This window comes from Equus caballus, chromosome 2, assembly GCF_041296265.1.
Source record: "Equus caballus isolate H_3958 breed thoroughbred chromosome 2, TB-T2T, whole genome shotgun sequence".
NCBI classification, from domain to species: domain Eukaryota; kingdom Metazoa; phylum Chordata; class Mammalia; order Perissodactyla; family Equidae; genus Equus; species Equus caballus.
The window spans coordinates 12,399,343-12,422,837 of record NC_091685.1 but is presented as its reverse complement, the minus strand read 5'-3'; the positions used below and the strand labels follow the sequence as shown (position 1 = coordinate 12,422,837).

The 23,495-nt window shown below is 40.5% G+C and overlaps 1 protein-coding gene across 8 annotated transcripts in view; it reads right to left on the bottom strand.

Annotated features, from left to right (window-relative positions):
• Positions 1 to 259: 259 nt before the first annotated feature.
• Positions 260 to 23,495, bottom strand: part of PIK3R3 (phosphoinositide-3-kinase regulatory subunit 3) — a 108,977-nt gene continuing 85,741 nt past the window's right edge. For all 8 annotated transcript variants that reach the window (XM_023630783.2, XM_023630814.2, XM_070260043.1 and 5 more), the window contains 5 exons: positions 22,666 to 22,808; positions 19,570 to 19,746; positions 11,465 to 11,539; positions 10,857 to 11,027; positions 260 to 4,010 (listed from right to left, as the gene is read on the bottom strand). In XM_023630783.2, the coding sequence (XP_023486551.1) occupies positions 3,812 to 4,010; positions 10,857 to 11,027; positions 11,465 to 11,539; positions 19,570 to 19,746; positions 22,666 to 22,808 (765 nt within the window). In that variant the 3' untranslated portion in view covers positions 260 to 3,811. The remainder of the gene's footprint in view (positions 4,011 to 10,856; positions 11,028 to 11,464; positions 11,540 to 19,569; positions 19,747 to 22,665; positions 22,809 to 23,495) is intronic.

The window sequence follows — 23,495 nt, the reverse complement described above, 5'->3', positions numbered from 1 at the left end:
CTTCCTCAGGGCTAGCTTCGGAGTCTCCCTGTGTCCTGCAGTGGCTGGACAGGATTCTGGCATCATGCCTGTTAGGGTCGACTTCCTCTTCTTCAGGGGAAGAAGAGAGCCTCTGCGGCCCCAGTTCAGTGCCAGGACCAATCTTTTGATACTCATGAGAGAGAAGGTTTGGGAGTTTCAGAGTTTTTCAACACCCCAGTCCTCTTCCTTTTGCCCCCGCACCCCCAGCCCATCCCTCCACAGCATGAGGACAAAAAGGTGCTTTATCGCAATGTCTTTATTGCATTACTGGAGCAAGTTGGCCAGACTGTCCCCTCTTGGGGAAGGTAAAAAACAAAAAGACCAAAAAGTATCTCCCCGCACCTTCCCCCCACCCTCCCCCACAACTGCACAGCAATGTCTGAACACATCTGGTGACAAGACAATTTGCAAAAGTGGTCTAGGAACTACATTATGAACTGTCCCAACACAAGACATATAGTTGGCTTCCTTGTGAATCAGATATTTTTACGTAAACTACATGAATTTTTTTGACTACATCAAAGACAACAGAAGAATAGGTTTTTCACAAGTAACAACAGGGCACCAAAGTCACATGCTGGAATTTGTAAGGAAACAAGGTTGTTTGTCACAAGTGGCTGGAGCTAGAGCAAGGCTGAGCAGTTGGCGGCACAGGGCCCAGCCAGGCCCCCATGTGCACCCTCTGCTTTGAGGCCACTGAAGCCTCACAGAGGCCTACACTGGAGTCTTAACTGGCAACAGAGCCCACCTTGAAAACCAGGAATTGCCCAGACGCAATTCTTGGCCCAAGCGGACCCATGAGGTCTGTTCCTTGCAGCAAGAAGAGGGGACCCATGGAAGACACCACATTGGCTCTCAAAGCTTCTTCAGAGCACATGAGGTCCAAAATAGGTGGGAGGTCCTATCAAGGCTAGGAGACCGGATAGGGGAGGTATTAGGAAGTCTTCAACCTTAGCCAAATCAGTGGTAAGGACACAGCTAGCCTATACTGGCCTGAGCCATGGCCAAGGTTTCGCATCTATGGCCAGGTGGGGACAAAGCATTGTTCTGTGATGAAAGCTCCATCTAGAAAGATGGGCCTAGGACCTGTGTCCAGCCAGCCCAAAGCTGCTTCCATGTTGGTGGCTGGTTTCTCTAGCCAGGAAAACAATAAGCCCCTCTGGTCTTGGTCTCTTTACCCTCTGCCTCCGTGAGGCTGCAGTTAAGATGCCGAGAGAGAGAATCCCAGGGCCCAGATCAGGGGACAGGACACAGAGCTAGACTCAGAAGAACGGGGCCAAGACCACTGCGTAAAAGAGCTGTAGTAGACTGGTCCCTGTGCCACCTCCATGGGCTCAGGATCAGGCAAACCATGTGGCACCTAGTCAGAAAAGACACTTTCCAACCTCTCAAATGATCCTATGTCTCAGTTCCCACAAAGTAACAAATTCAAGGATGAAAAACGAGAGAGACACAAAAAGTGAAGGAATGTAGGACTAAAAAAGAGCAGCTCTTCTCCACAGGCCAGCCCAAGTGTAGACAAGAGACGGCGCTAGCTCTCTCCCTGCACACTCAGCGTCCGCCTGACAAGGAGCAGCACGGGGTTCCATGTTACAGGCGTGTATCCTTATTCTCACTTTCATTTACTTTAGATGAGACATTTAAAACACACTAAATTTTAGAACCAGCAAGGAGGCATTCCTTGCACCCAACTGCTTAAGCAGGTCCAACACCAGGGGCAAGGCCGTCCAGGTGTGCCAAGCAGCGATCCACCTGGCATTGCTGAGCAAAACTTGCAGCAAGATTTCAGTCTGACAATTTGGGCAAGGAATGTGCAGATGGATGACTTTCAGTTAAGGGCTTAAGTCAGAACAGTGACACTGGAGGGGGGTTCATTTGTCTGCCTGACTCCAACCTGAAACTTCAACATAACCAAGGAAAAGCCAAAGATATGCCCTTTCCTTCTGATCCTGTTAGTAAATCTGGAGGTTTTTCCAAAAATTTTAATCTATGTCTATTTCTATGTCATGGTCCATTCTAGACCCTGTCACCAAGATAAGTGCTCAGGGAAAGCTATATTTGTTTCTTTCATCCCCCAAACTAGAGCTTTCCTAGCTGGAAGCCTTATGCACCAAGATCCAGATATTGGCTTCTTCTCTAGCTCGGCCAGGATGCCTGACTGCACAGCTTTGGACTCAAACAGCTGACTCACTCCCAGCCTATTATGGTTCCAGGATTGGCTCAGAGGCAGCTGGACTCTTTTTGTCAAACGAGTGTTGACTAATGGGGGTGGTGCATAATGGAGGTAGGAGTAGATGCCTGCCTCCAACTCCATTCGCCCAGCTTCATTCAGCTGGAAGCCTTCAAACCACACGGAGCAGAAGATTTCTGGCCTAAATTCAGGGCCACTGGAGCATGAGGACAGTCTGTGCACATCATCTTAATGGCAGGATCACAAAAAAGGCAAAGAGAAAAGCTTCCAGATGGTTTCTACTAAGAGTCTAAACTCCAAGCCATCCTTTCCTCTCCTTGCAAGTTTCAGAAACCACTGTAATGAAGCCCATGGGTAACACGGTATGACCCTCGCCCTGGACACCAGAGCCCCTGGGTCTGTGACCTACTGAGGTCCCTGACCACCATCTAGCTGCCTTCTTGCTACAGCCTCAGCCACTATGGCTACCCTAAGCCCTACCCGGCAAAGGACAAGGAGATGAGGGGAAAATAAACCATGTTTACTGTTTCTGCAGGGCCTTTAAACTTGGGGAAGCACATATAATAAGGATGTTGTTCTACGTCATTATTTGGTATATCAAGCCATCTAAAAGCACTGGATTGCACCTTTTCTTTACTCATACAACAAGTTACAATGGTTTCAAACAACAGGTCATTCTTTAGGCTAAGGAAACACCACACAAGCACCAACTTCATTTTAGGATTCAAAGCTCACCATGCCCACAAAAAGAACACTATTCCTCATCTCTGAGAAACAAGGGCAGGGTAGAATGAGTTACACTGACTAATTTTAGTGTATGCTAAAACTAATCAATTCTAGTTTCCTTTCCTTTTCAAGTTTTGGTACAGAAGTGTGCGTTCAGATACTAGTGCCGCCTTCCTCCATCAGACCTTGGTCCGGCAACAAACACTGTTTTGCTGGGATCAATTTGGTTTCTAAACATAATGCTTCTTTAGAGGGACGAGCTACCGAAATGCTGATGCCTAAATTATGTTGGTCAAGAAATAAAGTACCTTCAGGTGAAGGTTTTTCACCTCCTTGCCTAAGATTCTCTAAATGAAATCCCAAGCGTCCCCGTTTTCCTTTGGTTGTCTTTCCCACAAATGCCATTCTACCACAGAACCAAAACAGCCTTCTTTTTGGGAGGAAGAGAGACTGCCAGATCAAAACAGAACTCCCGACAGAGCCGCGCCCCTGCCGCATTCTCAGAGTCGAAGACCAAAAGAGGACCTGGACTCTTCAGGAGTCTCCGGGTGCAACCCCCAACCCCCACCAATCTAATGTGTTCTGTTGAGGGTGCCTTGGCCAAAGAAAACAAGAACCCCAATGAAACAGACTTGCCCAAAAACAACATCTGCTTCCAGTTTCCTACGTCAGTGCGGCAGCACGGCTGAGTCCCAGAGAAGCCCAGGCCCCTTGTGCCCCGTCCTGGCCAGCGGCTGCTCGGCCTCTCCACTTCACATTCACAGAATCACTTCTTGTGCAAAACAAGCAGTCTACGTAGAAAGAATGCCCTCATAGTCTAATAAAAACGGTAGAAAAAAATGCTAGAGAGCCACCGCTCTTCCCACTCCCTCTTTATCTGCAGAGTGAGGGCATCTGTGCGTGGACAGGGTAGGCAAGCCTGACGTTGAGCGAGTCGTTGTGCTGAACGAGCGATGTCTGCTGGTAATGGAGCACCAGCTCCTTCAGTGAGCTGTACAGGTTGTAGGGCTCCGCAAAGCCATAGCCCCGAGCAGTGCTGTAGATCACACAGTGCTTCACTTCCCCATCGGCACTGCAACGATACAACACGAACACCAAAGAGAATTACGGCAGATAACAGATAAAGGGACCCCAAATGATCTGAGAGCAACTGTCTGAGACAACTGTTCTGCAAAGGAGGGGAAACAGAAGTGTTTTGTCAATCAAAGCTTGTAAAATGTCACATCCATGTGTGTCCCCCCTCACTCCCTTATAGACCTGTCACAGAGATACCCTTCACCTCCCACTAAGACCTGGCAGAGCTACAATAGGCGGCTGCATTTAACACTCAGCCTGCATCTTCACTAGGCAACGATGCATTGGACAGGGGCAGAACAAGCCAATTTTTTTGAAGTGTACGAATCAGTGGTTTTTAGAACATTGACAAGGTTGTACAACAATCACCACTACCTAACTCCAGAATATTTTCATGACCCTAAAAAGAAACTGAATCTATTGGCAGGTACTCCGTATTCCTCCCTCCCCCCAGATCCTGGCAACCACTAACCTACTTTCTGTCTGTATGGATTTACCTATTCTAGACATTTCCCATAAACGGAATCATACAGTATCACACCACCTGTTGTACCTGGCTTCTTCCACTTAGCACACCATTTTCAAAGTTCTTCCCTGTTGTAGCATCTATCAGTACTTCATTTCTTCTTATGGCTGAATAATATTCCACTGTATGGATATACCACATTCTGTTTATCCATTCATCAACTGATGGACACTTAGGTTGTTTCAACTTTTTGACTATTATGAATAATGCTGCTCTGAACATTCGTGTACAAGTTTTTGTATGAACAGATGGTTTCAGTTCTCTTGCATACACTCCTAGGAGTAGAACTGCTGAGTCATATGGTAACTCTTTGACTTTTTAACCAAACTGTTTTCCAAAGTGGTTGCACCATTTTATATTCCTGCCAGCAGTGTATGAGAGTTCCAATTTCTCCACATCCTTGCCAACACTTGTTATTGTCCATCTTTTTTATTATAGTCATCCTACTGGTATCTCATTGTGGTTTTGATTTGCAGTTCCCTAATGACTAACGATGTTGAGCATTTTTTCATGTGCTTATTGGCCTTTTATATATCTTCTTTATAGAAATGTCTATTCAGACACTTTGTCCATTTTTAAATTGGGGCATTTGTCTTTTTACTGTTAAGAGTTCTTTATGTATTAGACACTAGTCATTTAACAGATATATGATTTGCAATATTTTCTCCCATTCTGAGTTGTCCTTTCACTTTCTCAATAGTATTCTTTGAGCCAAAGTTTTTAATTATGGTGAACTCCAATTTATCTCTTTTTTCTTTTGTTATTTGTGTTTTCAGTGTGGAAGAAACCACTACCTAACCCAAAGTCACAAAGTTTATCCCTGTGTTTCCTCCTAAGTGTTTTATTCTTTCAGCTCTTAGATTTAGGTCTATACTCCATTTTGAGTTAATTTTTGTACATGGTGAGAGTCAAGGGTCCAACTTCATTCTTTAGCATGTGGCTCACCAGCTGTCCCAGCACCATGTGTTGAAACGATTATTTTTTCTCTGTTGAATGGTCTGGAGACCCTTGTTGAAGACCAACTGGCTATAAATGTAAGGGTTTATTTCTTGATTCTCAATTCTTTTTTTTTTTTTAAGATTGGCACCTAAGCTAACATTTGTTGCCAATCTTCTTTTTTTTTCCTTCTTCTTCTTCTCCCCAAAGCTCCCCGAGCATATAGTTGTATATTCCAGTTGTAGGTCCTTCTGGCTCTGCTACAGGGGACACCACCTCAGCATGGCCTGAGGAGCAGTGCCACATCCACGCCCAGGATCCGAACAAGCGAAACCCTGGGCCACAGAAGCAGAGTGCATGAACTTAACCAATCGGCCACAGGGCTGGCCTCCTTGAATAGATTCTCAATTCTGTTCATTGATCTACATGTCTACCCTTATTCAGTACCTCACAATTTTGATTACTATAGCCTTGTTGTAAGTTCTGAAATTAGGAGGCATACTTCAACTCTTCCATTCTTTCAAGACTATTTTGGGTCTTCTGGATCCCTTATATTTTCATATATATTTTAGGATCATCTTATCATCTTCTGCAAAAATCCAGCTGGGATTTTTCATACGGATTACACTGAACATGTAGATCAATTTGGGAAGTACTGCCATCTTAACAATACTAAGTCTTTTGATCTCTGAACACAGGCTGTCTTTCTACTTATTTTGGTCTTCTTTAAGCTCTTTCACTGATGTTTTATAGTTTGCACTGTGCAGCTCTTGTACTTCTTCTGTTTTAATCCTAGGTATTTTGTCATTTTTGATGCTATTATAAATAGCATGTCTTCTTCATTTCATTTTCAGATTGTTCACTGCTAGTATACAGAAATACAACTGATTTTTATATCCTGATCTTTTAACCTGCAACCCTGCTAAACTCATTTATTAGCTCTAATAGTTCACTTCTTCCTTTCGAATCTGGATGCCTTTTATTTCTTTTTCTTGACTAACTGGCCTACCTAGAACTTTCTGTACAATGATTAGAAGTGGTGAGAGCAGACATCCTTGCCTTCTTCCTGATCTTAGGGGAAAGAATTCAGTCTTTCACCATTAAGTATAATATTAGCTGTGGGTTTTTCATAGGTATTCTTTGTCAAGTCGAGGAAGTACCTACCTATTCCTAGTTTGTTCAGTGTTTTTTTAACATGAAAGAGTGTTGGATTTTGTCAAATGCTTTTTGTGAGTCTACTGAAATAACCATGTGATTTTTGTCCTTTATTCTATTAATATATTATGTATTACATTGATTTTTAATGTTTAACCACTCCTGCATTCCTGGCATGAATCCTCCTTAGTCATGGTATACAATCCCTTTTATATGCTGCTGGCATTGCTTTGCTAGTATTTTGTTGAGGATTTTTATGTCTATATTCATAAGAGATACTGGTCCACAGTTTTCTTCTGATATCTTTGTCTCATTTGGGTATCAGGGTAATACTGCCCTTGTAAAATGAGTTGGGCAGTGTTCTCTCTCTATTTTTCAGAACAGCTTGTGAAGGACTTGTGTTAATTCCTTTTAAAATATTTGGTTATATTCACCAGTGAAGTCAGCTGGGTCTGGGCTTTTCTTTGTGGGCAGTTTTTTAAATTAATAATTCAATTTCTTTACTTCTTATAGTTCTATTCAGATTTTCTATTTCCTCTTAAGTCAGTTTTGGTAGTTTGTGTACTTCCAGGAATTTGTCCATTTCATCTAGGTTTAAATACAATTGTTTACAGCATTCCTTCATTATCTTTTCCTATTTCTGTAAGGACTACAAGTAATGTCCCCTCTTTCATCCTGATTTTAGTAATTTGTGTCTTCTCTCTCTCTTTTTGTGTGTGTGTGTGTGTGTGTGTGTGTGAGTTTAGCTAGAGGTTATTTTGTTAATTCTGACTTTTGGTTTCACTGATTTTCTCAATTGTTTTCTATTCTCTATTTCATTTACTTCCATTCTAATCTCTATTATTCCCTCCCTTCTGCCTGCCTGGGTTTATTTTGCTCTTCTTTTTTCAGTTTCTTAAGGTGGAAGAAGGTTATTAATTTGAGAGCTTCTTTTTTGATATAAATGTTTATAGTTATAAATTTCCCTCTTAGCACTGCTTTAGCTGCGTTCTGCAAGTTTTGAGCTGTTGTGTTTCTGTTTTCACTCATCTCAGGGTATTTTCTAACTTCTCTTTTCTTTCCTTGATGATTGATTATTTAAGAGTGTGTTGTTTACTGTCCACATTTGTGAATTTCAAAATTTCCTTCTGTTTTTTGATTTCTAATTTCTTTCTATTGTGGTTAGAAAATATATCTTGTATGATTTCAACACTTTCAAATTTATTGAAATTGTGGCCTAACCTGTGGTCTATCCTGGATAATGGTTTGTGTGCACTTGAGAAGAATGTGTTCTGTGTTACTAGATGGAGTGTTCTAGAGATGACTGTTAGGTCTAGTTATTTTACAGTGTTGTTCAAGTCTTCCGTTTCCTTGACGACCTGTCTCATTAGTCTATCCCTAATCAAATTTCTTTTTTTTTTTTTCCAGTCCAACTAGTTTTATTCTTTTATTTTTTTTATTTATTTTTTATTGAGTTATTGATAGGTTACAATCTTGTGAAATTTCAATTGTACATTAATGTTTGTCAGTCATGTTGTAGGTGCACCACTTCACCCTTTGTGCCCACCCCCCACCCCACCTTTCCCCTGGTGTCCACTAAACTGTTCTTGGTCCATAGTTTTAAATTTCTCATATGAGTGGAGTCATACACAGATTATCTTTCTCTTGCTGGCTTATTTCACTTAACATAATTCTCTCAAGGTCCATCCATGTTATTGCAAATGGAATGATTTTGTTCTGTTTTGCAGCTGAGTAGTATTCCATTGTATATATGTACCACATCTTCTTTATCCATTTGTCTGTTGATGGGCACTTAGGTTGCTTCCACGTCTTGGCTATTGTAAACAGTGCACAGGACTTTTGGGATTGCTGACTTCAGGCTCTTTGGATAAATACCCAGTAGTGGGATGGCTGGATCATATGGTAGTTCTATTTTTAGTTTTTTGAGGAATCTCCATACTGTTTTCCATAGTGGCTGCACCAGTTTGCATTCCCACCAGCAGTGTATGAGGGTTCCTTTTTCTCCGCAACCTCTCCAACATTTGTTGCTATTAGTTTTAGATATTTTTGTCATTCTAACGGGTGTAAGGTGATATCTTAGTGTAGTTTTGATTTGCATTTCCCTGATGATCAGCGATGATGAGCATCTTTTCATGTGCCTACTGGCCATCATTATATCTTCTTTGGAGAAATGTCTGTTCATGTCTCCAGCCCATTTTTTGATCCCTAATCAAATTTCTTAATCCTCAGTGGCAACAACAATAAGGATCACAAGTGCTTACTATCTGACTCCCTAACCTAGTGGACAACAGACATTGCTGGCTGCAGGTGTTTAGCCTGAGAAGGCTGTAGAGTTAAGCAATTTCTTCTTAGGCTTCTTTATGATGTCATTAACAGAAATTAAAACGGAAAAACAAATGAGTTTCATAACTTTACTTCCTACTACGTGATCATTTTAATTTTGCAACGAGAGTCTCCTAAAAAACTGAACTTATTCATACCCCTAATTCAGCAAATGTCCTAAGTATACTGAGACATCACTGTAGGCAGGCTTCCTGTCGCCAGAGAGGGTGGGAAACAAGTGGAAGTCTTTTGCTTCCAACCATCCTCAATATGAACTCTAATAAGATATATGACTGCAGTTGGTTTTCACAGGGAAAGGAAATCCATACTGCTGTGAACTTGAGTCTGGTCAAATCTGTGGCTAAAAGAAGGAGAAAAAGAATACAGCTCCCCAAGATATTCAGGCTGTTCCTTGGTCTTCCAGGGAGTAGCTGAGCAGCACCTTCCACCAGTCAAGTCCTTAACCCACAGGCTGCCACCAAATGACTTAAGTGAGGGTGAGGGACCAGTGCACTGGGTTTACTGCCTTCCTTCTTTTTACTGTTTTTAAAAGAACTCAAATCCTGCAAAAACCATCCTCTCCTGCCATTTCCACTCAGATAACTTAGGCAGCCCAGGTCAGAGAGACATGAAACGTTTCAAGTCGCTGTATCTTCAGACAACAGTAATCCAATGCACTTTTCAACTCCTCTCCCATTTTCTGCCCATAGACATCCCTTTGTTCATACTTTCAAAGTCCAGCTCAAATGCCACCTCTTCCATAAAACCACCTAACCCTCTTTCTCCACTCAAATTAACAGTGCTTCATGTGCACATGATACCTATTGATACCTATTTATCTTGGATATTTAACTGTGAAATTAAGAAAGCATGGTGCAATAGAAGAATGTGGGCTTTGAAACCAAGCAAATTTGGATTCAAACTCTGACCCATGGCAGAGGTAGACCACTAAGGAGAAGAAAGTAGTGAACTCTCTGTTAATATGAGTGTCTTTTGTCTATCCTCACCACCTTGCTCTTTGAAGGCAAAATCATTTTGTCATCTTTGCTTCCCTTCTGCCATGTCCATCAGTAGTGTCACTATCATAATAAAATTAGTAGGTAACATTTATTTATTATGTGCCAGCAATGATCAAAGCACATTCCATTACATATATTAACTCATTTAATATTTACAAAAACCCTCAAGTAGATATTATTATTATCCTTATTTTACAGATAAGGAAACTGGGCAAAGAAAGGTTAAGTAAATTATACTAGGTCACACCTCTGGTAAGTAGTAGAGTCAGGATTTGAATACAATGTATTTGATATCAAAGCTTGCTCTCATAACCGTCATTCTATACCTCCATTCTAAGCATGGTCTTTGTCAATGAAGAAATTTGCCTTTTTAAGGAATATACACAACATTTAGGCAAAATCTGACTGAGGCATGGTTAGCTGTCCCAAGAATTTCACTTTCCATTTTTCTCATACTTACCCCAAAAGAAGACTATTTAAGTACAAAATTCAGATAGAGTTTTTCTTCTGAAGTAAAAACAGTTCTATTTAATCAAGCCTTCCTTAATCTGACAATGAAGACCACGGCAGGCATGCAGGAGACTACTAAAGAATTAAGTGATCTTTTCAATTACCAATCTCATACTACTTTTCACAGATACCTGAAATCCAACAGTTACACTGCAGGGCCTAACCTGTTTACCGTTTAAATTAAAATCCCAGAAATAATTTCAGATATCGTTTATCCTAAAGCAACTAACTGGTTTCTTTGTACAAATATGAATGGTCTAAGCCATGGGTTCTCATTATTGTACTTCAACTAATTTGATCTGAATTTTATGAGGGGTTGATTGTCTACTAGTCAATGCAGAAGTTTTCAAAGGTCACGCCCCCAGAGAAAACTCACACCACAGAGCAAGCATAGCATCCTTCCTTGCTGCTCTCACGGATTAAGAATGCGCCATCAGGCTTCCCACAAAGCAAGTCCTCTGCTTGTACTCGATTGATATCCTCAACAAACCAGGTTTTCTCATCATAATGGGGCAGGCTTTCATCTTCCTCATTGATAAAATAGGTCCTAAAAATTAAATGTTAAAATATTATTCTAACAATCAAGTTACTTATATCTAATAGCAAATTCATGAGTAAAACTCTTTTTTAACTCTTCAACCACAAAATGACAAAGTGAAATTGCAATTAGTTGGATTTTTTTTTAACAACTTGATTACTTGCTATGGTGCAGAAAGCACAGAATTCACATGTCTCATCCAATAAGCTGACACATGAATGTCTGAATGGGCAATGCTTATGCATCCAGATTTGATGTGGTTTGGCAGGCCTCTGAACTCAAGACCCTGTAGGGTACTCTTCAGGCAATTCAATTCAAAAGAGGTGCAAAGTTCTTGATTCCATGTCCTCAAGTGACAATGAGAACCAACATTTAGCATGTATAAAAAAGGCCCATGTCTTATATTGGGAACAAAGCCATCTGACAGAAAGGTACAGAGAGCTTACTCATCAGCATCCTCATTCTTGATTCCCAGCCAGGCATTTAGGCGCTTCTGTCTCACTCCTTTGTGATTGAGCCATCTGCCAGAGGGAAGACACCAGTGTCAGTATGTGTGCACATTCTGCCTGGACAAAGTAGATACATCCAAGCCAACCAAACTTCCAGAGTCCAGGAACCTTTTATTTTCCCCAGTCCCACTAAGCATGGTCAGAGATTTCCCTAAACTAGTTTCTCCATTACTTTTCCTTCAACTTTTTGCAAAAACACAGAAACAGAGAGAGCTACCTAAAATTAAACACTTCTCTCACTTTTCATTTCCCCATTACAAGCACACATATATTTGTGCTCAAACACAGTTGAGACATTTGTTTCTGATATCCCTAGTTAGGTGAGCAGTGTCACATCCGTAATCTCCACTAAGCCAGAGGACTCAATTCCTGTGTGGCCTACTATACTGAGTTTAAAATTCTAAAACAGAATTTCAAGGTCTATTTTTGCACCTAAGCAAGCCACAAGAAATTCAAGGTGGCAATCTGAGTAATTAAAACGAATTTTCTTCATCGCCAGGTAAATCACAGTATTTTAAAATATGCCAACATTTTATACGTAAAATTATATAAACCATTACATTTAGTTCCATTGAGATGGCTGATAGTCTAAAACTTGAGTAGAATATAAAAACTCTTTCATTCATCACCACCCCCCAACCGGGCTCCTCATCAATCAGGTTTCATCATAAACATCATCTCTTCAGGGAGGAATACCCTAATTGTCCCAAGTAAGGCATCCCCTAGTCACTTTCTAGATTTTACCTTATTTTATCATCTTCATAGCACTTGCCTGAAATTCTTTCTTTTATATTTTCACTTGTTTATGTTTGTCTCCCCCACTAAAATTTAAGCTGCTTTAAAGGAAGGGCTCTGTCCTGTTCATGCTATTCCCAATGCTGAAAAGAGAGCCAGCACATGGCAGATATTCAATAAACAGCCAGTAAATATTTGCTGCTGGGCTGCTTTTAACAAAATCTTCAGGGTCAATTCCAAGGTCATCTTCTACCTTTCTCTGACCTCAAGTACACTTGATATCTTGACATCACACCTAATTTTAAAGTTCTTTTAGACAAATTTCATAGCCTTTCTCAGTTAAGACATGTCCTTCAGTTAACCTGGATTTCATTTTTTACACTTAGTGAAGCAGGAAAACAACTAACACATGATCTTGATGGAATTTACTTAGTAGCAAATCCCCTCCCACAGCATCACTTCTCTTCGCAAAATATCCAGATACCCTCCCCTAAACATTCTTATCATCCAAAGTTTTCTATCCTTAAAAAAGTGATCTTTTCTTTAGTAAAGACGCAAGTACACTCAGTAAAGGGCTTGAAATGAACAAACTACACCACATTTTCTCCTGAGTCCCCATTTTCTTTTAACCACCAACCTCTTAAACTGAGCTTCTCTTTCTGCCACAAGAAATGTTAGGATACCCAGAAATATCCGGGAGAAAGAAAAGAAGGTTTTTCACTCACCCTCCATCTATTATGGTCTCTCCCTTCTGACACAGGCAACTTTTCAAATCTCCCGCAAGTCCATTTCAAATACTACTATATAGTTCTGAGTCCTTAACCATCTCTTAACAACACCAGGAACTGACCAGCTTTTAAAAATTATTTTGAAAATGCTTGAATAACTTTAGCAAGTACGTTAATTCATATTTAACTTATTGATTAATGCCTAGATCACAAGTAAAGGCAGGTACATTCTAGAGGAAAAACCTGAGGCAAAGCAACAAAGGACCCAACATCCAGTTCTCATTCTGTTACTAATTGTGAGATCTTGACCAGGCTCTCCTTACGTATTCTCTTCTAAAAAACAGAAAAAATGCTACTCCCATAGCTTACATTGAAGCTATCTTAAGAAAAACAAGAGAGAAAAAATAACTGGTATCAGCATATCCTTACTCAGTTGCCGCCCGAGCACGTAAGAAAAAATATATGTGTTTATGATGCCCTTTCTAAAGGTCTAATGAGCCTTTCAACCCAACTACCACCCTCTAAGAGGAAAGGACCTTGTGTTTCAGTCCAGAAAAGAGGGGACTGGGCAGTCCCTGAAAGAAGGGGCTAAGAGAAACTACTTTGAAGCTAAAGCAGCAGTCCTGAAGGAGAATTATGCTTCCCCAGAGCCTGGCTAAAGTATCAGATGGAGTGACAGAAAAGGGTGCCTCATGCACAAGGCTGCCTGGATGGAGGACAAGAAGATGCAGGCTGTTGGTGGCCAAGAAGGAGGTTACTGTGAAGAGTACTTCTGAATTTTCTGCAATAGCAGTATTTAATCAGATGGCAGGACACAATGATTAGGGGCAGAGGAAGCACCCAATGATGGCAGTGATGAGGGACAAGGGACTCTGCTCCCTTAGTTACCTGGCACTACCTCAGGGTGACATTCTTAAATGATCTGTATGTGTACATGTATGTGTAGGAGGTGGGAAGAGACCCAATCATAACTGAGATAAAATACTTCTCATATAATGAGGCAGGTAGGAAGTTGGAATAAATTATTTTATTTTATTTTTTGTGAGGAAGAGTGCTGCTGAGCTAACATCTTGTCAATCTTCCTCTATTTTATATGGGATGCCACCACAGCATGGCTTGACGAGTGGTGCTAGGTCCACACCCAGGATCCAAACCTGCAAACCCTGGGCCACTGAAACAGAGCGCACGAACTTGACCACTGTGCCACTGGGCCAGCCCTGGAATAAATTAATTTTAATTTAAAGTAGGAGGGAAATACAACTTGTCTTTTACCAAGTTTTATGAACAGAACTTCACACTTGCTAAAGAAGAGTAAAATGAGATAATATACAAGGCATTTTGAAAAGATAAATCACTTTTAAAATTTTAAAGATCTAAGAGATAAATGAAGGACTGATTCACTACTTTAAAAAACCCAGAAAGGGGCTGGCGCAGTGACATAGTGGTTAAGCTCGTGTGCTCTGCTTTGGTGGCCCAGGGTTCACAGGTTCAGATCCCAGGCACAGACCTACACGCTGCTCATCAAGCCATGCTGTGGCGGCATCCCACATAGAAAATAGAAGAAGATGGGCACAAGTGTTAGCTCAGGGACAATCTTCCTCAAGCAAAAAAAGAAAAAGAGAGAAAAGGGGGCTGGCAACAAATGTTAGCTCAGGGCCAATCTTCCTCACCAAAGACGACAACAACAACAACAACAGAATAACCCAGACCATTGCTGGCGGAAACATAAAATAGTGCAGTCACTTTGGAAAAGTCTGGCAGTTCCTCACTTAAACATAGTTACAATATGACCCAGCAATTCCACTCCTCAGCATACACCCAGGAGAAGTGAAAACATATGTACATACAAAAACGTACACAAATGTTCACAGTAGCACTATTCATAATAGCCAAGAGACGGAAACAACCCAAATGTCCATCAAGTGAAGAATAGTTAAACAAAATGCAGTATATTCATACAATGAAATATTATTTGGCCATAAAAATGAATGAAGTACTGATACATGCTACACATGGATGAACCTTGAAAACATTATGCTGAGTCAAAGAAGCCACTCCCAAAAGACTAGATATTATGTAATTCCGTTTATATGAAATGTCCAGAATCGGCAAACCAATAGAGATGGAAAATAGCTTAGTGGTTGCTTAGGGCTGGAGGGAATAGTATGATAGGGTATGATAGGTAAAGCATACATCGTTTCGTTTTGAGGTGAAAAAAAATGTTCTAAAATTGACTATTGTGATGATTGCACATATCTGTGAATATACTGAAACACTGAATCATACACTTCAAATGGGTGAATTGTATGAGATGTGAGCCATATCTCAATAAAGTTGCTTAAAAAAAAATCAGAACCCACCACCTTCCACAGAACTCCTTTAGCTGCAAACTCCTCTAGTACATATTACTCAAAACTCATCATTAATGTCCCTATATTGTTACGGCAAGTTATTCTTTATTTTGAATTTATGAATTTAGGTTTATGAATACCAAGAAAAGTAAATGGTGATTATGAAAACTAACTCCTGATGAAAAAACATTGTAAAAGAACAACCAAATTCCTGTTTCGAAAAGAAATTTTAAAGGATTTTATATTTAAGAAATTTTTTATTCTATATTTAAGAAATGAAATTCTGTATTTCAGCATTCAAGAATATTCTACATATAGTAAAGTTGCAGGGTACAAAATCAACAGACAGGGCCGGCCCCATGGCCGAGTGGTTAAGTTCGCGCGCTCTGCTGCGGTGGCCCAGGGTTTTGCCGGTTCGGATCCTGGGCGCAGACATGGCACCACTCGTTAGGCCATGCTGAGGCGGCATCCCACATGCCACAGCTAGAAGGACCCGCAACTAAGATATACAACTATGTACGGGGGCAGGTTGGGGAGATAAAGCAGAAAAAAAAAAAGAAGAAGATTGGTAACAGTTGTTCGCTCAGGTGCCAATCTTTAAAAAAAAAATCAGCAGACAAAAATCAGTTGCATTTCTATACACTAACAATGAACTAACAGAAAGAGAAATCAAGAATACAATCCCACTTATACTTGCAACAAAAAGAATAAAATACCTAGAAATAAATTTAACCAAGGAGATGAAAGATCTGTATACTGAAAACTATAAGACATTGTTGAAAGAAATCAAAGACCATGCAAAAAAATGGAAAGATATTTCATGTTCATGGATTGGAAGAATTAACATAGTTAAAATGTCCATATTACCTAAAGCAGTCTAGAGATTCAATGCAATCCCTATCAAAATCCCAATGACCTCTTTCATGGAAACAGAACAAAGAATCCTAAAATTTATATGGGACAACAAAAGATCCTGAATAGCCAAAGCGATTCTGAGAAAAAAGAACAAAGTTGGAGGGATCACACTCCCTGATTTCAAAGTCTACTTACAAAGCTATAGTAATCAAAACAGCATTATATTGGCAGAGAAACACACACACAGACCAAGGGAACAGAATTGAGCCCAGAAATAAACCCACGCATCTATGGATAGCTAATTTTCAACAAAGAAGCCAAGAACATACAATGAAGAAAAGAAACTCTCTTTAACAAATAGTCTTGGGAAAACTGGACAGCCACATGCAAAAAGAAAAGTAGACCACTATCTTACACCATACACAAAAAACTAACTCAAAATGGATTAAAGGCTTGAACGTAAGACCTGAAACCACAAAAAGAAAACATAAGCAGCACGCTCTTTCACATTGGTCTTAGCAGTATCTCTGGATACGTCTCCTCAGGCAAGGGAAACAAAAGGAAAAATAAACAATGGGACTGCATCAAACTAAAAAGCTTCTGCACAGCAAAGGAGACTGTCAACAAAACGAAGAGACAACCCACCAACTGGGAGAAAATATTTGCAAATCATACATCCGATAGGGGGTTAATTTCCAAAATACAGGAAGAACTCATATAACTCAACAACAACAAAAAACAACCCAGTTAAAAAATAGGCAGAGTATCTGAACAGACACTTTTCCAAAGAAGATAGACAAATGGCCAAAAGGCACATGAGAAGAGGTTCAACATCACTGATTATTAGGGAAATGAAAATCAAAACCACAATGTGGTATTACCTCATGCCCATGAGAATGACTATTCTTAAAAAGGCAAAAAATAACAAGTGTTGAAAAGGACGTGGAGAAGAGGAAACCTTCATACACTGCTGGTAGGAATGTAAAATGGTGCAGCCACTAAGGGAAACAGTATGGAGATTTCTCAAAAAATTAAATAAAGAACTACTGTATGATCTAGCTATTCCAATTCTGGGTATTTATCCAAAGAACACAAAAACACTAATTTGAAAAGATAGATGCACCCTATGCTCATTGCAGAATTATTTACAACAGCCAGGACCTGGAAACAACCTAAGTGCCCACTGACAGATGAATGGATAAAGAAGATGTGGAGTGTGTGTACACACACACACACACACACACACACACACACACACACACAATGGAATACTACTCAGCCATGAAAAAGGATGAAATCTTGCCATTTTTGACAATATGGATGGACTTTGAGGGTATTATGCTAAGCAAAATAAGTCAGACAAACAAAGACAAATACCATATGATTTCACTCATATGTCAAAGATCAAACAAACAAACACATAGATACAGAGAACAGATTGGTAGTTACCAGAGGGGAATGGGGTGGGAGGAGGGCAAAAGAGGAAAAGGGGGACATTTGTATGGTTACAGATGGATACTAGACTTTTGGTAGTGAACACAATATAGTCTATACAGAAGTCAAACTATAATGATGTACACCTGAAATTTATATATTATAAACCAATGTTAACTCAATAAAAAAAATTATTCTAGAAACAGTACATTGGGATCTCAGCAGAGAATCTCATAAAATCCTTGTGGGCTATGCAGTGGGAAATCGGGGAAATGTCCACACCCACAGGGTGTGACAGGGATGAATTAATGATAATCTCTCGTTGGGTACTGTAGAATTCCAACCTATTCCAACTTCAAAACAAGATCAAAGAAAGATCATACTCAGTATCATGCAGTACACATTTCACAACCGGTCTCCTTCAGGACTGACTATGCAATTTCAGCATTGGAACAGACAGAATTCACAAGCCTAGTACTGTCTCTGTTAGAAACATCAAAGCAGGGACTATGCGACACTGGACTATCCTTCCTGAAGCAATCCTTCCAAAAGAGGTAATGGTTGTGTCGCCCTCAACTTCCTAGCTATCTTTACTAGCAGGTCATGGCTTATTATCCATCATGTTATCTAAACTCTCTTATACTTAGCTTACATAACTCATTAAAGGAACTTTCAAGGTCTAGTTTGCCACACTTATTCATGACCCATGGGATGGTATATTTCTTGCTATCTCATTGCTTTCCAGGGCAAAGAAGAGCTTCCCCTCATTCCTCTGATCCATGGCATAGCCTTCTGGGGCCTTCTTTCAGCTTCATTATGTGACCAGCACCATTTAAGCACTCCAAGAACAGACAACACTGATTTGAGACAAGGGCAACTTCTTGCTTGTTCCCAAAGCTCTTCTGTGTGGTATGTGTACTTGCTTGACTTTTTTTTGGTCACAATAGCAAACCAAAATGATCTCTAGAGAGGAGTGTTACTAAAAGCTACTCAGCATAGTATAATTGTGATTGTTTGCCCCGAAGACAATCACCTTAAATTTTCCTCTACTGAAACTCAACAGTCACCAGTTCCAACTTCTAAGCTTATATTTCATCCCCTTTCCCTTTCTCACATAAAGAAGCCCTGAAGGCTATGGAAAATCCAGTCAGAGGTCTTTACCCTGTCTTCTCCTGCCAGGAGTTTGAACTGAGTTGTGTTACATACATGAAAGTCAGCCATAAAGATATGTCCTAACAGTATATTCATTACCTAGAACTAAACCTAATATATTTTCCTTTCTCATGGACTCTCTCCTTCTATGAAGCAGCCATTTGTCCTTCTAAAAATCTAACCCACACACCTTGTTCTGATAATGAACCTTTCAATCTCTATTTGGATAATATCCCTGTATCTTGCTAAATCATATCGTTTTCCACAATATTGAAGAGCTGGGTTTCACCCCTCAGGTGAAATTAGCTTTCATGTCTGCTATTGACAGATTTCTAGTATTTGAATACAGAATTTCATTTCTTAAATACAGAACACCTTCCACAGATTGTTCTGTATCCCTATTTGTAGGCCCCTACTATTAGTGTCTTTGCCTGTGCCCATGAGGGGTAATTTCTATTTCTGTGGTTCTACTATGTAACCAAAGATTCTGGTTTATGTGTTTTAGGCAAACATTAATCTGTACTTCTTAAGCTATATCACTTTGCTTGTGCCACAGCAAACCTCTGAGACTTCCAAGGCATTTGTATGGATTAAAGTCCTACATTCTGATTTGCCCCATACAGTGACTTTAGGTAAACTGTGGTACCCCAACTATTAATAGGACTGCTTTCCTAAATTCTTACAATCTCAGTGGCCAGTTCTCAATTAAAAATCTCTTCGACCTCTAACATCTCCAGCAGTAATCTGGTGCTGGTGTTTCCCTCCCATATAGGCCCAGACTACTCACACAAGGTGCTGATCTCGGATCTTGCGCAGCTGGATCAGGTCAGGTTTGATACTGTTCATTTTTTTATCTATTTCCCGGTTGTCCAAAGCTTGTTTCTTCAAATCCTGCTCTAGACGCATTTTACTATCATGAATCTCACCCAGACGTGATTTCAATTTGTCATAATTCATCATAATTCTGTGAAAATATTTGACATATTAAGGCTAAAATGGGAACCAAGCAGAAGCATTCTATACTGTGAGCACAGCCCCAATCTCTTAAGTGTGGTGGACATCTGTTGTTTCTGCATGGCCCATAGCCATTCTCATGCTTCTGGGAGCAACACCCTGACGTTCCCTGTAGGTAAGTGTTCCCTGCCCCTATCTCAGACTCAAGGGTGAACATCCACATTACCCAGCCCAGCCAATAGCAGCATTCCATTCCATCCTATCCCTATCCTCAGGCCACAGTGACTGGTTTAGGAACAGGAATATTACCCAAACGGACCCGGTGAAAGTCAATTCTAAGACTTTTGCTAGAATTATTGTAAACAGAGATTCTCTTTCCACTGGGATTGCCAAATTATGAATATGTGATTCTAAGACACCCAGAAGCTATACTGCCTCCTCACAAGGAAAGCCTACCTGAGGATGAAGCCAACACAAAGAAAAACTGAGCCAAAAGACAGGGTATGAGAGAGAATCCTGATGATCTTGTTTGGGCCCTGGATCCAGCCATGACTGAATGAGTAAAGCTATATGTATGATATATAAGAGGGACACAATAAATCAGTTAAGAGCAATAGCTTAGCAGTCAGCCTGCCTAAGTTTGAATCTCTGCCCTGCCACTTACTGTGTGGCTATGGGCAAGTTATTTAACTTCTCTGTGCCTTCATTTCCTCATCTGTTTAAAACGGGCACCTACAATAGTACCTACTTCACTGGGTTACCATGTGAATTAAAGGTCGTAACAGGTAAAAGGTCTAAACTGTACCTGGTACATCTTGGTAGGCACTTGGTAGATGATGGCTATAAGCTTTTCCAGCACACAAAGTTTTGCTGTGCTCTGAACGCTTAAGGCAAAAATGGTCCACATTACTCATTTGTCACTCAATAATATGTGGTTTTATATCACTATTAAAACTTCAGGGGGCCGGCCCCATGGCTGAGTGGTTAAATTCGCGCAATCCGCTTTGGCGGCCCAGGGTTTCGCTGGTTCGGATCCTGGGCACGGACATGGCACTGCCCATCAGGGCACAGTGAGGCAGCGTCCCACATGCCACAACTAGAAGGACCCACGACTAAAATATACAACTATGTACTGGGGGGGATTTGGGGAGAAAAAGCAGGAAAAAAAAAAGATTGGAAACAGTTGTTAGCTCAGGTGCCAATCTTTAAAACAAAAAAAACAACTTCATCATGCTGCTTCACCTCCCCTTGCAACTGAACGACAAGTTCTTTTCTATTTCTTCATTATTAATAATAATTGCCTTTCTTTTTAAAGATTGGCACCTGAGCTAACAACTGTTGCCAGTCTATTTTTTTCCTTCTTCTTCTCCCCAAATCCCCCCCCAGTAGATAGTTGTATACTTTTAGTTGTGGGTCCTTCTAGTTGTGGCATGTGGGACGCCGCCTCAACATGGCCTGACAAGCAGTGCCATGTCCGCACCCAGGATCCGAACCAGCAAAACCCTGGGCTGCCGAAGCAGAGTGCTGAACTTAACCACTTGGCCACGGGGCCGGCCCCGCCATTTATTGATACTATATGCCAAGATACATACACACATGCACAGACATACACCATTCTATACCATGAATATGTATGTATGTTCATGTGTATGTGTGTGTATCACTTAATTCTCAGAGCATTTCAACAAGATACTATCCACAGTTTAAGGACGAGGACACAGGCCAAGAGAGTTAAGTAACTGACCCAAGGTCACACAGCTAGTGAACGGTCAATCCAGAAGTCAAGCCCATAGTTTTAACTGTCAAGCTATACTGCCTCACAGCACTCAACTCTTTTTATGTACACAGAAGTTCACTAACACTTTAGTGCTAATATGAGAAGTAATTTTGCTTTTCCCTTGCATATGATTCTTTTTTATTGATTTACTTTTTCACTCCTCAACCCATTGTCATCTGGCTCAGTCTACCAATACTCCACTAAATTTGCCATCATAAAGGCTTCCAATATCCACTAGTTGCCAGATCCCATACTTCCCTCATGCTGCTCACTCTCTCACTGTAATCTCATTCTTAGCATCTACCATGACCTACACACTTAGGCCTCCCAAATCCTTTCTGTACCCTGAGTTCCAAATCTAAATAACCAGCTGCCTGCCTCTCAGACAACTCCATTTGGGTTCTCACAGGAACCTCAAACTCATTGGTTCCAACTCCAAACTCATCTCATGTACTTCCTATGTTGGTAAATAACAGCATCCCTTAGTCACTTATATAGAAATCTAGGAATAATCTTTGACTTCTCCCATACCTACTACATCTGGTCAGGCATCAAGTCCTCAGCATTTCTATTAACTCCCCCTCCTTTCCTGCCCTTGCTCTACTTCAGGTCACTACCATCTTTTAACCTGATGACCACAAAGACCGCAGTCACCTGCAATAGTCAGGTTGGTCTTCCTGCCCATGGTCTTGTTCTGCCTCCAATTTATTCTTAGACTGCTGCTGTTGATTTTCAGTTCAACAAATATTCCGTGAGTACTACTCTGTACTCTCAGGCACCATAATAGGGGCTGGAGCTATGAGGGACGATAAGCCACCCTCATTACTCTCAACAAGCTTGCAGTTTAGTGGGTATGACATTCGGTAAATGTTACAAAAGGGATCAGGACCAGATACTATAGAGGTAGGAGCAAAAATCCCCTAAAGATTTTCTAGAAAGAGTCATGTCTTAAGCTGAGTCCCAAAGGGTGAGGATGGAGACAGAAGATAGAAGAGAGGAGATGCAGTTTGGTGCTGTCAGTGGGAACAGCAAGTAGTTCCATAAGGCAGGACTGTGAAGTCTGAGTGGATAAAAGCAGACACGACAGAGATTACTGGGGAAGAAAAGAAGTCTTGTCTCACTGATGCAGTTGGAAGTATTACGTAGATTTACCGTTCAATTTCCTTTTCATTCCCCTCTCTGCGAAATCGCTCAATATATTCTTTGCTATGTTGTTCTTGTGTGTGACACTGCTCTTCAAATATTTTAATTGTTTCATTAAAAGCTTCAATTGCAGTCCTCTTCATCTGTATTTCCTGTAGGAGAGAAAAAGCAAAGACATATACTTCATTACCTTTATTTTTTTTGTAACCTTGGTCTTAAAACAAATCTTATAATTCTAGTTACAATTCCATATAGGGCCAAAGTAAGAGGGCTAAAACAGGACCCTATATTTGACTCCTACCCTTATTACTTATATGCAAAATACATCATCCAAACCCTAAAATAAGAATAACTATTACCTGAAATATAGCTGCAAATCACAGAAAGGCCTCTGAGTTGCTAAGAGAGATTAACCCCTAAAGGCACTAAAGGAGTGAAAGCATGGAGGGGAGGAGTCCATGCACCAACGTGCAAAGCCTTATTCCCCGAAGAGCCCTCTAGAGTCTATTTATGCCTACTTTCATTTCTAAAGCCTGTAGTTTTCCAAACAGATTCATCAGTAGATTAATCTGATTAGAAGCAGAAGATGAAAATGGAAAGAACAGCTGCTAAAATCATATGTAGAATAAGAAGAAAAAGTAAAACTCCACAAAACAAAAGCCCAGTGGGCTAAAGCATTCAGTACTGGGGTAAGGAGTTCTACACATCTTGATGAGCTTTGAGGGTATCTGTGGACTTTAGCATCTGAATCACGATTTCCCCAAAATCTTCAAAGAGGATTAAACTTTGTTCAATTTATTTTGGAAAGTCAAGAAATATGTATAAAGGTTGAGAAAGAC